Source organism: Hyla sarda, chromosome 7 (assembly GCF_029499605.1).
Source record: "Hyla sarda isolate aHylSar1 chromosome 7, aHylSar1.hap1, whole genome shotgun sequence".
Taxonomy (NCBI): domain Eukaryota; kingdom Metazoa; phylum Chordata; class Amphibia; order Anura; family Hylidae; genus Hyla; species Hyla sarda.
The window spans coordinates 111,600,028-111,615,234 of NC_079195.1; the positions used below are offsets into that span (position 1 = coordinate 111,600,028).

The 15,207-nt window shown below is 39.1% G+C and overlaps 1 protein-coding gene across 2 annotated transcripts in view; it reads left to right on the forward strand.

Annotated features, from left to right (window-relative positions):
• Nucleotides 1–15,207, forward strand: part of MICU1 (mitochondrial calcium uptake 1) — a 276,130-nt gene that overhangs the window by 181,233 nt on the left and 79,690 nt on the right. For both annotated transcript variants that reach the window (XM_056530455.1, XM_056530456.1), the window contains exon 9: nt 9,977–10,114. In XM_056530455.1, the coding sequence (XP_056386430.1) occupies nt 9,977–10,114 (138 nt within the window). The remainder of the gene's footprint in view (nt 1–9,976; nt 10,115–15,207) is intronic.

A 15,207-nucleotide genomic window follows, 5' to 3' on the forward strand; every position in this document is an offset into this window, starting at 1 on the left:
AAATGTGCCCTTATTGTTGGTGTTGCAATCTCTGTCTTAACAATGTTTCAAGTGCACTAATAGATCTCTATTACCTTTATATTATGGGCTATGCTTTGACATTTAGACCTTTTTAGAGGTCTTAGATGTCTGTAGTGTTTGCATTCGGCCTGATGCCAGCATGTAACCTGAAGCGTTATCATCAATATTTTCTTGTAGATAATGTATGTATTAAATATTAACAAAAAAATCTTATTTTTCCTGTAAATGTATTTATGCCAAGTTTTATTTGTTGCCATGTAATGTTTTTTTTACTTGTAGTAAATGTTTTCACAGAGTACTAGGAGCTTTGTAGTTATCCATCATTTATATATTTATATAGATGACTGTCCAAACAGTAAATGCCTCTTAATCTGAACATCCATCCTATTAACAAATTGTCCAACACATGAAAATCCTACCAAATGACTATGCAAATTTCGTACCTCCTGGGAACCCCTTCTTTGTTGCTATACGTCGCTTCTGAGACTCTGCTGGCAAATCTGTATTGCTCATTACATTAACAGCTGCTCATTCTTTGCAGTTTTTTTTTTTTTCTCCCAAGAATTTCAAATTTTTGGTTTTTATTTAGCAATTTTTGTTATTTCTGAGGTATTCAACAACAAAAATATAGAAATCCTGTTGAGTTTCTATGTAGCCATTTTTATACCTTTTATTATCTTTTTTTTCCTTTTTTAAGAAATGCTGTTTCTTTAACTTTCTTTGTTTCATTACTTCTGTGATTTAACGGGTATTCTGGTAGAAAATTGAAAAATTGTATTTGACCACAAGATGGATAACTTAAAGGGGTACTCCGGCCCTGAAATATCTCATCCCCTATCCAAAGGATAAGGGGATAAGATGTCTCACCACGGGGGTCACGACACTGGGGACCCCCGCAATCTTATGTTCGCCACCCACCTATTTGAGCTGCACACTGCGGTGCCAGCTCACAAACAGCCGGGTGGCGACCACGTGGCCGGAGTATCGTGCCGTACTTACTCCGCCCCCGTGTGACGTCCGCCCCCACTATGCAAGTCTATGGGAGGGGATAAGATGTCTCAGGGCCTGAGTACCCCTTTAAAAAATAGTGTTATCACAAATTATACTGGCTTTTGTATTCTTTTGTGTGATTCACCCCTAACAGGTAATTGTGTAGTTCCATCACAGGGCAATCACTCACGAGTAAGATGTTCTTTCGTTTCAGCTTCTTTCTTTATTTTCTTTCTTTTGATCACAAATGAGTATATACAGACATGGTGCAGTCTTTGCGTGTGTCTGAAACGAAAGAACATCTTAGTGATTGCCCTGTTGGGTACAATTCTGAACATAACGGTTTATTTTTTAATTCCTCCTGTATGTGTTTACTACAAATAACGTTTTAAGGAGTATGGTGGAACTCAAATAACAGGGAAGGATGTTTGCACATTAAATAGATGGGTTGTGTTATATGTTGTGCCTCTCAAAAAAGCTATAAAATCCTCGTGAGTCTTTGTTGACAATCCTTTGGTTCACCGTAGTGAAAAAATGTGTGTGAAGGTCCTCACCTACTCCCTGAAAGCACTCTTCTGACTCTACCATAAAGCTCTGTTACATCATTTTCTAAATGTCAGCAGAGTAATATACCTCCGCAATTTTTGACCCCACCACATTGGACATCTTCCTGCTTTCCCGTTTACTCTTACCATTGTCTATAAACATTATGCCTAGGATTAAGTTTAAGATGTTGCTTTGCTTTTTGAAGTTATTATCCTTTGTTGCGCATTGGGGTTTCTACACATTGTTAGTCATCCGTCCTTTGGTAATGAACGTGCATGGGTTTTGTTAAGCCTGTTTTATAGCGCTCATTAATGTTTGTGACCTCCTGGATATTTGCTGTTGTTGCTGTTTGATCTTAATGCATATTAAAATGAAGAGCTTATAATGAAATCAAACAATCACTTAACGTAGTACATTATGTATCGGAACTCTATTAAAAAGAAAGGTAAATGCGATAGAAACTGCAACTACACCAGTTTTATAAATCCAAAAACACACTATTCTAAAAGGAGACCATGTAAATGGAAAAATACTATTAGCTAAGAATAAAAGTGCTGAAGTCACAAAGTAGTTTATCTTTCAGAGTGTCTGCAGCTTAAGCTTTCATTGTAGGCTCCGCAGTCTTGAATGTCTTCCAAATAACCATTACTGTTTTGATCCTATAATATCTGTCATAGTAATAACTGCACAGCCTAGGGAACAATAAGAAAATGTACATTTAAAGCATGGAACGTTTTTTAGTGCAGAGTATATCTTGGGCTGTAAAATGCAGTGGCCCAATACATCATTCAGAACACATATTTGTACATAAACTTCTTACTTGCTCATTTAAAAAGCAAAAATTACTAGAGGCGTACATTTCCGTAACACCCTCCCATGGTCAGAATACTGTAGTGTAATGCTAAGTGTAGTCATTAGAACAAAATACAGTCTATACAAGTTTTGGCCACATGAACATGGCAGAGCCTAATTACACATCTGTTTAAAATCGAAGAAACATGGTTATAGTAAACATGCCTTTGTATTAGTACTTTATATGACTCCACGCATAAAGCTTTACAAACATGGTAATATATGTGGCCGTCGTGCTTTAGTAAGTGACAACCCGGTATACACGCAATGAAAGGAACTACATCATAATCACCTTTCTTCCACAGTGTTTATACAACATACAAAGATGGATGACAATAGCTGCTTATGAATTCATTAGGTCGGAGATAGTAAGTTTTTCATGACAAGAAGGTTGAAGGACAATTTATATAAGAAAGGAAAGTCTTAGTTCTAAATCTCTAAAGCAATGAGCGCACAATTTAACATTCCAGCACTGAAAGCCTCTTTATATCCCTTATTGTAGTTAGCAGCTGCTGTTCCTGTCTTCAGAGGATTTACTGTTACCATTAAAGATCATTTGCAGAATTGCAAAAAAGTTTGATTTGTAAAGCCTGTTTATTGAAACCATTGGGTCTCCATAGACAAAATACACTGTGCACTTCTAGAACATCTCCTTTTATGTATCTTATTGTTCAGCTGCTGAAATACGATCTATATATTGAGTCTCTGTTATGGTGTTATGGTCTGTCCATTAACGATAGACTAGCATATGCTGTAGCAGGATACTTATCCCTATTTGCAGGTAACATGTGTTATAGGAAGATGGAAGAATGTAAAAGATGAATATAAACTTTCATGGTCATTATTAGAGATGAGCGAACTTACAGTAATTTGATTCGTCACAAACTTCTCGGCTCGGCAGTTGCTGACTTTAGCCTGCATAAATGAGTTCAGCTTTCAGGTGCTCCGGTGGGCTGGAGACTCTTTCCTAGGACTTCATCCACCTTTTCCAACCCACCGGAGCACCTGAAAGCTGAACTCATTTATGCAGGCTAAAGTCAGCAACTGCCGAGCCGAGAAGTCCGTGACGAATGGAATTACTGTAAGTTCGCTCATCTCTTGTCATTATCTCAGGTGGATAAAATTATCAAGAACAGTTCATGTAAATATTATCAGAATCCGTAATAGTCTAGAAGTAGCTTTAGACACAATTCCAATTGGCAAATTAGGATGCACAATGAGTAAAGGTGTAAAACTGCAAATGTTAGGCCAGATCTCGAAGAGGCAGCTGGTTTATTGTGGTACAAATGAGATAAATACAGGCAGACACAGATGGTAATCAGATTTTGGCTAATAATACAGTGAAAGTGACATGCACTAATTGTAGAATTTAGACCTGGTATGCCGCTGTGTTTCAGTAATAAGATCAGCCTCTTACTCAATTGGAAAAAGGAAAAAAAATAAATTTCATTACCAGGGCTTACTATCTTTCAAGTATCAATAAAACAATCAATACATTTTGTCTGAGCAGCAGTGTTTCCTTGCACAGTCAACTTAATTCACCGACCTTAACCATATTCTAAAATGTGTCACATGAAGGTATGCTTTTATTATTTTATTAATTGTTTTATTACACTGAGCTTTGCCAATGACTTTTAAGTAGCCTTTACCCCATGATGCTGAGCATTACCATATAGAACCAGTAAAGGATTTAGAGAGCCCATAAACTTATTGATTTGTGGTTTACAATTTAGCCCTAACAGATTAATTGTCTACTGACAGGTGAGGGATAAAAGCTTATTTATAGTTTCTGTTTATAACACCAACAAGTCATTTTCATGTACATAGTAATAAAGCATATGTAACATGCTCTCTAGAGGATTCTCCCGGCTTAAGCCGTTGAGTAGAGATTGTGGTCTATCTCACAGGTGTACCATAAACAGCACTGTACTAGACAGCGCCTTCACATCTTGAGAGGAGACTTAGGCTATAGCTTATAATAAGAGAACCCTGCAGTATCCACTGCAGTATTTGACAATCACTTATATTATCAAATAAATATCAGTTTCCCTGAGTAATACATACTTCTAGCTTTTTTTGGACTAAAATCCCCACCAAATGCATGCTACGAGTTGTATTCCTGAAATACATACACACTATAGATCAGTGGTCTCAAACTGTGGCCCTCTGGATTTTGCAAAACTTCAACTCCCAGCATGGACGGACAGCCATTGGCTGCAGCAAACGGTTGTCCCGGCATGCTGGGAGTTGAAGTTTTAATTTTAGCCAAACAACAAAAACGGCAAAACAATGCGTGCCGTATGTAGGTCCCGGGGGTACCAATATATAGCCAAAAACAAAGAGACCCACAATACTAATATTATTTCAAAAAGTATAACAATCTTTATTAGACAATAAAAAACAGTTTTAAAAAATTAGAAAAAGGCAGAGGATGACCTTACACAGGAGACAACAGGTGCCAGTGGACCTGGTATGGGTAATGGAGGTATTCAGTCAAGAGTATACATAATATAAGGCTGGCATAGCTGCATGTTTACAATATCGTAACAATAGATATAATATCTAACATACATTGAGGTAACATAGGAAGCAGCAATGCAATACAACAGACATAAATAGGAAATACCTAAAAAGGACTACCTGTCATATACCCAAAGGCCAGGAGCACCAAGCACCAACACCCCAACGCACGTTTCGCGTATGGGCTTCGTCAGGGGGCCCCCTGACGAAGCCCATACGCGAAACGTGCGTTGGGGTGTTGGTGCTTGGTGCTCCTGGCCTTTGGGTATATGACAGGTAGTCCTTTTTAGGTATTTCCTATTTATGTCTGTTGTATTGCATTGCTGCTTCCTATGTTACCTCAATGTATGTTAGATATTATATCTATTGTTACGATATTGTAAACATGCAGCTATGCCAGCCTTATATTATGTATACTCTTGACTGAATACCTCCATTACCCATACCAGGTCCACTGGCACCTGTTGTCTCCTGTGTAAGGTCATCCTCTGCCTTTTTCTAATTTTTTAAAACTGTTTTTTATTGTCTAATAAAGATTGTTATACTTTTTGAAATAATATTAGTATTGTGGGTCTCTTTGTTTTTGGCTATATATGAGTTGAAGTTTTGCAACATCTGGAGTTTGAGACCACTGCTATAGATGGTAGGTAACCTGTAATTCTGGAGCTGAGGTTTGAGACCACTGTACGGCACCTAAATCTGAGTGGATTATCATTGTCTGATTTTTGCAACAGTCCTATTAATTCATTGGAAAACCACAGCAGCTCTTGATATATTCTTCTTCTGAGACAGTCGTGATTGAACTTCTGATGACACTTCTGTCTTTGTTCAGAGGAGCTCAGTTTACAGGTGTGTGTTATTGGTAAGATTTAGGGATTATTTTTAAATTAATATATTTAATTTATTATGAGCGTAAACCCTAGAGTCTGGTATCCTTATTCTAGTAGAATAAGTGTCTAGAAATAGATATGAATGTCTGTGTTCAGGGATTGCTTGATCAAGGAATAACAATGGCTAGCTGTATCTTATCAGGCATATAAACTGTGAATTGCATGTTTTAGGCTTCTTTCACACTGCCAGTGTGACGTCCGTCAGGGAACCCGGGGAGAATAGCGGAAGGAAAAATATATCATGCAATGTGTTTTCCTCCGGCTACTCCTGTCAGGAAATAACGGCACCCGACGGACCCCATAATATTTAATGGGATCTGTCGGGACCCATTGTTTCCCGTTGTGCCCTGTCAAAAATAACGTCTATTAAGGCACCAAAAAAAAAAAAAAAAGGGAAAAAAGGCTTGACGTACGTTTGCAGACGGGGCACAACATCAGTGTGAAAGGGGCCTAAGAAAATTTTACATTAAGTGTCTTAATGTTAAGTGTCTCAACAGTCTGGGGGTCTCTCTCACCCCCAGCAAACACCAGTAAATCTAAGACATCTCCTGAAAATAAGCCATAGTGTGTCTTCTTGAGGAAAAATAAATATAAGACAGTGTCTTATTTTTGGGGAAACACAGTGTATATAATGCAAAAAATGGGTGTAGAGCAGCACCTCCAAAACAACAAATGAAGTAAATACGGTGCAGGCAGGTCTCTGGGACCCTCGTCCCGGGTCCAAAAGGATACAGAAACAAAAGGATGACCGCAGCACTCCAGAGTATCAAAAATAAAAAGTGACAAACTTGCCTGTTCACGGAATAAAAGTCACTTTTTATTTTTTATTTTCTGGAGTGCTGCGGTTATTCTTTTTTTCTAGATTATATATATATATATATATATATATATATATATGTGTATATATATAGATATAATAAGAAATAGTTGCAGCACAGCTCGGTTCCAACAAAAAATGGGTGCCAGCGTCCCAACCTGATCAGGGTCTTTTGTAGATAAAAAATTCCAATGGCGCAGCACTCCAGTAAAAAAACAAGTGCATTTATTCACACGTATCTCAATACAGCGCAACGTTTCAGCTCCTATGGAGCCATTATCAAGCCTGATAATGGCTTGATAATGGCTCCATAGGAGCTGAAACGTTGCGCTGTATTGAGATATGTGTGAATAAATGCACCTTTTTTTACTGGAGTGCTGCGCCATTGGAATTTTATATATATATATATATATATATATATATATTTATATTTATATATTTATTCATAATTTTATTTCCCTATTTTTACTGCACATTTTCTGTCATTATTTATTGTACGTGCAGTGCTTTTAAGATACAGATTCCATAGAGACAACATATCGAATTATAGCAGTACAGTGGTTAAGAGTTGGGTTTTAGACTAAATAGAAATTCTAGTGGTGCACAGTGTGTGCGGAGGAGTGAACTGCCAACATGACTTTGATGTATTACTATGCTTTGTCTAACACTTTTATAGACTAAATTATGCATTAATACAGTTTTAAGAGTTGTCCACTATCCTTATCTTATGTGTCTACAGCGTCTCACATGCCTGAGCTCAGAGGTCAAATACAATTGATTTAATTGACTTTACTATAGGTCACAGTGTAAGTAGGCTAGTTTCTCTAGTATTCTGTTTAATGCAATTTGGTTGTCTTTATAAATACTAGAATACTTTTATCGGGCATTTCAAATCACTACTTGTTACTGTGACTAAAAGAGTAAGCATTAATGTTGGTCTATGTAACTAAGCAAATTAGTACACACAAGTTGGTCCAACTTGACTATGTTTCTTTCAAGAACAGGAGTTTATCTAAAGTCTATGATGGCCTCCTGATCTGCTGTAATGGAGAAAAGGGTCAGGCATGTTGCAAATTTTTAATGTTCTTGCCCTTTATTTTTCACCAGAGGAGTCTAGCACCAGCTATCCCATCCACTGCCCAAATTAAAAGAAATGAACACTAGAGGAATTGTTCCAAGAGCAACTGTCGCAAAGAATATGCTTGTGAAGCTGTACACACCGTGCACTAGGGCTTCACAAGCATATTCTAGGCATACCTTTAGAGGTCCCTTTGGCTGATTTATACTTACAGAATGCAGCTTTATCATCCATCCAGGAGTCAGGCTGACAGTCAGGGAGGCGGAGCCCAGGGTCCGCTGTGCTCCGGGCCACACCACCTCTTTTTTGCCTACGTCGTGCAGTTGATTGACAAGCAGGGCTCGCATGCTTGCAGTGGCCCTGTCAGTGGCATTTCCAGCATTCATATTTGGGGGAGCACATGCGGGGCCAGTGACAAAAGTGGGGGGGGGGGGGGCAACTTTAAAACGTCTGTGTGTTTGTGTGAGTGTGTGTGTATATATATATATATATATATATATATATATTTTTTTTTTTTTTTTAATAAGATCAATTAAAGAAATACAATGGAACAATACTGTAAGCATAGTAGGACACATTGTGTATGTGTATATATTTACACATATACACACATCACATACCTATGTATATACACGTGTACATATACTCGCCGTCGCACACACACACATACATAAACACACTTATTTTATAAAGCATTAGCTCTGTGCAAACTGAACAGAAGAAACAGATTTATTCACTTAACAGTAAATTGCACAATTCTTAGCAAATTACGGGTGATTAACAAAATATCTATATTGAAGAATTTACCACTATACAATATGTAGACCAAAAAAAAACAATCGTGGTCGATTATGCCATTTTACTGCAGTTTTCACATCTAGATTAGATCATTCCAGGTTTGAATTTACACTGACATGTTATCATTTATATCTTGGTAACTCTAAAGATCATGAGCACCTAAACTGCAACCACAGGACATTCCCCTACAACCAGATTTCAATTTCAAATAGAGAAGTAAAGCCTATTAAAATAAAAATAGGGCTTTTTTAAGACAGCAGGGCCCCCCTTTAGACAGCAGCAGCCCCCCTGTAGACAGCAGCAGCCCCCCCCCCCCCTCTAGACAGCAGCAGCCCCCCCCCCCCCCCCCCCGGAGACAGCAGGTCCCCCTTTTTAGACACCAGCAGGCCCCCATGTAGACATAAGTAGCAGCCCTCCTCCTTGCAGACAGCTCACCTGCGGCTGTCCTCTGTCGGGTGCTGCCGCTCCACTGCCCCATTATCCCTTCCTACCGTCCGCATTATGGCGTTGTATGGAGGAGCATGTGACATATATGTCACTCTGCTTCCTGCGTAGCGTTATGCTGGGCGCAGTGGAGGAGGTGGAGTGACGTGTGTGTCACATGCTCCTCCATGAAACATTATGATGTGGACGGGAGGATGGGAGAACGGGGCAGCGGAGCGGCAGCAGGTATCGGACATGGTATCGGGAAAATTAAACGAGTCCCCGATACCATGCAAATGGATATTATCGGCCCCGATACTATTTATTTTAAATTGGAGGGGGGGGGGGCTGTGTAGCTTTTCCGCGCATGAGCCCTGCCTGTCAATTAACGGCACAACATAGGCAAAAAAGGTGGTGTGGCCCGGAGCAGAGCTGACCCCGGGCTTCCTTGTCAAACACTTGTGCATAGTGTGTGCAGCTTCACAAGCATATTCTTTGTGACAGTTGCACTTTATGCCAACACCTATTGAATGTGTATGAACACTTTTAGGATAAGGTCACACTTTTGCCATCCATTGCCTTTAATGGGTAAGAAAATATGCAGCACAATACGGCATGTGTGACCCTACACTTAGAGGTTTTTCCACAATGACAACATATCGTCTGTCCACAGAACCACTTAGACCCAACTGATCATAAGAATGAGGATATTGGGTGCTCTCATAATAAATATTGCTATAATTCAGGTTAACAAAAGTGAGACATGTCATGTATGCTATTGGAACTTGCCTCCCTGTTTTGACCAAGGTTCATCTCAGATAAACTCCGATTACTTTGTCACTATCAAATGTTTTGCATAAGTAGAGCTATACAATGTTTTAGCTAATAGGTAATCTGTGTGGGATGCATACTAGATACTTGAAGCAGAAGGTTTTTCCCTGGTTGTCCTTTGTTTTCTTTGCCTTACATACAGTACAAGAAACAGTCATTATTTGTCTTGCTGACATACTCTTTAATAAAGCAATTGTCTTTCTGTTTCAGTTTGAGCGCCAAGATCCAGTGAATGGTCGCATCACAGAGCGTCAATTTGGCAGCATGCTGCTGGCGTACAGTGGTGTGCAGTCCAAGAAACTCACTCTAATGTTAAAGCAGCTTAAAAAGCGTTTTAAGGATGGAGAAGTAAGTACTGACATCAATGATTCAGTTATGCTTTTCAGTTATAGTACTAAATATTGATATTTATTTTATTGCTCAATAAAATTGTTGTGTTCATAAAACAATCAATTTCCTGTATTCTGGCGAACAGTAAGTTTTCACCTTTTATTAGTGTATACAGGTTACTTATTAAACTCTAGTGACAGTGCAAGGCATTAAAAATCACATATAATGCTAACTTCACAACAATATTTCTGCAGTTTAATTTGTTTCATCCAAGCTATGTTCTGTCCATACGTTTTAATCCCCCGTTATTGCAGCTTTGCCATTAGATCACTACTGCTTTCTGGTATTAACAGGAGATCAGTCTCTCCTGTGGGACTGACATCCTGTGAACTTACATCTGTCCTTATCAAATCCCTCCTGGCAGCTCTCAGGCACCTTTTTGGCCTTCTACAATCTGCCTTCCTTGTTCACCTGTATGTCCTCCCTTGTATAGAGTGCTGCAGATTAAACAGGTTGGTGAAGCTGCATCACATAGGAATACACTGAGATTCCGCAGTCTAACGGTAGGGTCACACGTGCTATATATTGCTGCTGCATATTTTCTTACCCTTTTGAAGTCAATGGGTAGCAAAATCTGCTGCAGAAAATATGCTGCATAATACACTGCTAAATATGCCACATGAGACCCTACCCTTAGGGGGTGGAACTTCTTTGTTACTGATCTGTCACTTGGGACTGAAAGCAAGGACGGGAATTAAACTCCTCCTTTCTACCTTTAAAAAACCAGAGGCCTCATGGGAAGTGTAGAATGCATTAGGAGAACCATGTCAGATAGGACAAAATAAGATGTCAAGAGGGTATTGGTCAAGCAGTTCATGGTCCTTTCCTTCTTCATCTTTTTTATTACTGGAATTGTGACTAAAGGATTTTGGCCCAATATGGACAAGCACAACTGATATTTTTCATTTTTTAAATCATTTCAGGTCCCAGCCTACTGTAAGGCTGTTTCCTCATCTTACTGTAACAAATTCTGGAGCCTGTGTAGACTAGTTGCACATTCCACATGATAGATCACAGTCTTTGTGTTATGACATAAAAAATCGTTTTGAGATATTTAAACTAAATCTAAAGAAATAAAATGTTTTTTTCTTTAAATAACAATTAAAAATTTAGATAATTATTTGTGAAATATTAAAAAGGGATAGTGTAAAAACATATACCCCACATCTGTGACAATAGTATTAGTAGCCATTCAATCTGATAGAATAGTTATGGAAAAGTAAATCGGGATACCTTGCAGCCTGGTGTCATCCAAACCTGTGTCTTGTGTACTATTTATGTTCAGCAATAGTCCTTTTCACATAAGATCGTTGCGCTATCCTTTAGGCTTAATGTTAACAGACCAAAAGCATTCTGGAATCCCATTAACTCTGATCTATAACTCTTTCATTCCATTTGAGGCAGTTCATTCTGAGCCAGTTCGCTGAATCGCAGGCTGAGCTGAACATTTCTTATCTCTATTTACAGCATAGCTCTCAAGATTCCTATTTATGGAGTAGGAAATTACATTTACAAATTTAATTAGTCCCATGTTTACAGGAATTTATAGATTTTTTTTTTTTAATAATCTTAAACTCTGCTTTAACATGCTGTTAGCATAGTTTGTATGACTGAAAAAAGACACCTGTGGTAGCACATAGCGAATGCAGATAGAACAATGGAGGGAGACTTGGGGGAATGCTGAGGGTAGTAGTCCTCACATTGGTCACAGTCTGGCTCACTATGGTCACAGTGACTACAAGTATTCCACAGCAACTTCTATACTCCTTGGGGGAGATTTATCAAAACCTGTCCAGAGGAAAAGTTACTGAGTTGCCCATAGCAACCAATCAGATTGCTTCTTTCATTTTTTTTGAAAAGGCCTCTGAAAAATGAAAGAAGTGATCTCAGCAACTTTTCCTCTGGACAGGGTTTGATAAATTTCCCCCCTTATGCTTGCACAGTGACAGGAAATTGCATGTAGCCAAACACAAGATATAGCTTGAAAACAATTCATTTTACTTGATAGCAAACAAAGCATCCAAAATGGAGGCACAGTTTTTTACAAGAACTCAAACAGGCTTAGCCTCAGCAAGCTGTCACTAGGGGGCGTGGCCGTGATGTCATGTCCCAGTCTCTGTGGCAGAACACCTGGCTTAGGGGTCCCCAGCAGCAGGTCCCCTGCGATCATACATCTTTTTCCCTATTCTTTGGATAGGGGATAAGCTGTAGGAAGCCGGAATACCCCTTTAATTTAAATAAAGAAACAGAGATACCCAAAACCAATGAAAATATCCCCAACCTAATCTAGCAAACCAAAAGAGGAGAATAAGTAAAGAGAGTGCCCAGAACAGCCATTAAACTCATAGAAATGAAGAAAAATGTTTTTGCTCATATAGTCCATACGGCGACATTGACCTTAACTGAAATATCCTCCTACATTCTCGTTGAAGCAAGGATTTGTCAATGTTTCAACCCCATGGGAACTTTTTGATTTTTTTTAATGCACTTGAGGTCACTCCCATGTTGTTGCTGGTCATATCTGGCCAAGGGGATGTCCCTATTATGGGCTATGTCCCCCATGTGCTGGAGAATTCGGCTCCAGAGTTCCTGAATAGTTTTCCCAACATACATCATAGGACAAGTGCACGTTGCCATATAGACCACCCTCCTAGTTATACAGTTATTGAAACCCTGGATATTATATACCTGGCCCGTCACAGTGGAGGCAAACGTATTGCTCTTGATCATATAATTGCATACTTTGCCATCCACATTTAAAATTACTTCTAATGGGGGTTTTATTTAGCCAGGTCCTAGGGGCAGCTTCTAGCCCAAGATGGCTATTGGTCAACATGTCACTCAAATTCTTCTCCCTTTTGAATGTTATCTGGGGATAAGGTTTCAGATCATCAACACGGTCCTGGTCCATCAAAAGAATGTCCCAATGTTTTTCAAGGATATTACTGACCTCTATTGAGGCCTTATCATAGGTCTCTATGACACGTAACTTTTTATTCTGTCTTTTTGGAGTTAATAATTCATCCCGACTGAGGGGCTTCTTATGGGCCGCCACCAGGGTATAGTCAGGATACCCTCGACTACCAAATCTTTCCTTGAGATCCATGATCCTCCTCGCCTTCTAAAAATCATAACTCTTTTATATTTTCATCCACAGACTAGTATGAGGGCTTGTTTTTTGCGCGACCAGTTGTCCTTTGTAATGACATAACTCATTATATCATAAAATGTATGGTGCAACCAAAAAACACTATTTTTGTGGGGAAATTAAAACGAAAAACGCAGTTTTGCTAATTTTGGAAGGTTTCGTTTTCACGCCGTACAATTTATGGTAAAAATGACGTGTGTTCTTTATTCTGAGGGTCAATACAATTAAAATGATACCCATTATTACATACTTTTATATTATTGTTGCGCTTAAAAAAAAATCACAAACTTTTTAGCCAAATTAGTACGTTTATAATCCCTTTATTTTGATGACCTATAACTTTTTTATTTTTCCGTATAAGCGGCGGTATGCGGGCTCATTTTTTGCGCCATGATCTGTACTTTTTTTTTATACCACATTTGCATATAAAAAACTTTTAATACATTTTTTATAATTTTTTTTTTAATAAAATGTATTAAAAAAGTAGGAATTTTGGACTTTTTTTTTTTTCGTTCACGCCGTTAACCGTACGGGATCATTAACATTTTATTTTAATAGTTCGGACATTTACGCACGCGGCGATACCAAATATGTCTATAAAAAAAATTTTTACGCTTTTTGGGGGTAAAATAGGAAAAAACTGACGTTTTACTTTTTTATTGGGGGAGGGGATTTTTCACTTTTTTTTTTCTTTTACATTTTTTTACATTTTTTTTTACACTTGAATAGTCCCCATAGGGGACTATTCATAGCAATACCATGATTGCTAATACTGATCTGTTCTATGTATAGGACATAGAACAGATCAGTATTTTCGGTCATCTTCTGCTCTGGTCTGCTCGGTCACAGACCAGAGCAGGAGACGCCGGGAGCCGCACGGAGGAAGGAGAGGGGACCTTCGTGCGGCGTTATGAATGATCGGATCCCCGCAGCAGCGCTGCGGGCGATCCGATCATTCATTCAAATCGCGCACTGCCGCAGATGCCGGGATCTGTATTGATCCCGGCACCTGAGGGGTTAATGGCGGACGCCCGCGAGATCGCGGGCGTCGGCCATTGCCGGCGGGTCCCTGGCTGCGATCAGCAGCCGGGATCAGCCGCGCATGACACGGGCATCGCTCCGATGCCCGCGGTTATGCTTAGGACATAAATGTACTTCCCGGTGCGTTAAGTACCACCGCACCAGGACGTACATTTTACGTCCTGCGTCCTTAAGGGGTTAAATACTAAATAATTTTCAGTGAGCACAAATCTTAATAAGGTAAGTACAAAGTTGTTATGTTTTTTCAGATGAGAGCCACGTGTCGACAGAAAATATGAGACAGCTCATAACCCTGCTTTGTGAGAAATGGGTTATAGGCCCTTAATGTCAATACTTGTAATAAGGACGTCAGGCCCTATCTCAGTCCCCTCAAATTTGCTTGGTAGATCAACTGTATCCTGGGTGTACGAGGGTAAGGAGTGCACAACGTCCTGTAAAATTTGTTCTGAATAGATCCCCACATTTTAAGACACATCCCCAATCCCTGATACTATGGGTTGGCCATGAAGGGGGGTCGGCCCCTTGTGAATATTGGGCAGTATGTAAAAAGTGGGGATCACTGGGCAACGTGAATACAAAAACTCATATTCATTTTTGTGAATGAGCTTAGTAGCTTTAGCCTCATCTAGAATTAACTTCAACTCATTAAAGAACTGTGTTGTGGGATCAAAATCCAACACTTCATAGGTGTTAGTGTCTAGTAGCAGATCAAGGCGCATTTTTATATAATCACATTCCAATAAGACTATATTTCCCCCCTTGTCCGATGGTTTGATAATTAGGGTGGGATTCTATTGAAGCGATAGTTGCACTCGTCTCTCTTTTTTGTAAGATTATTAGGTACCCCTTCAACTATTAGGAA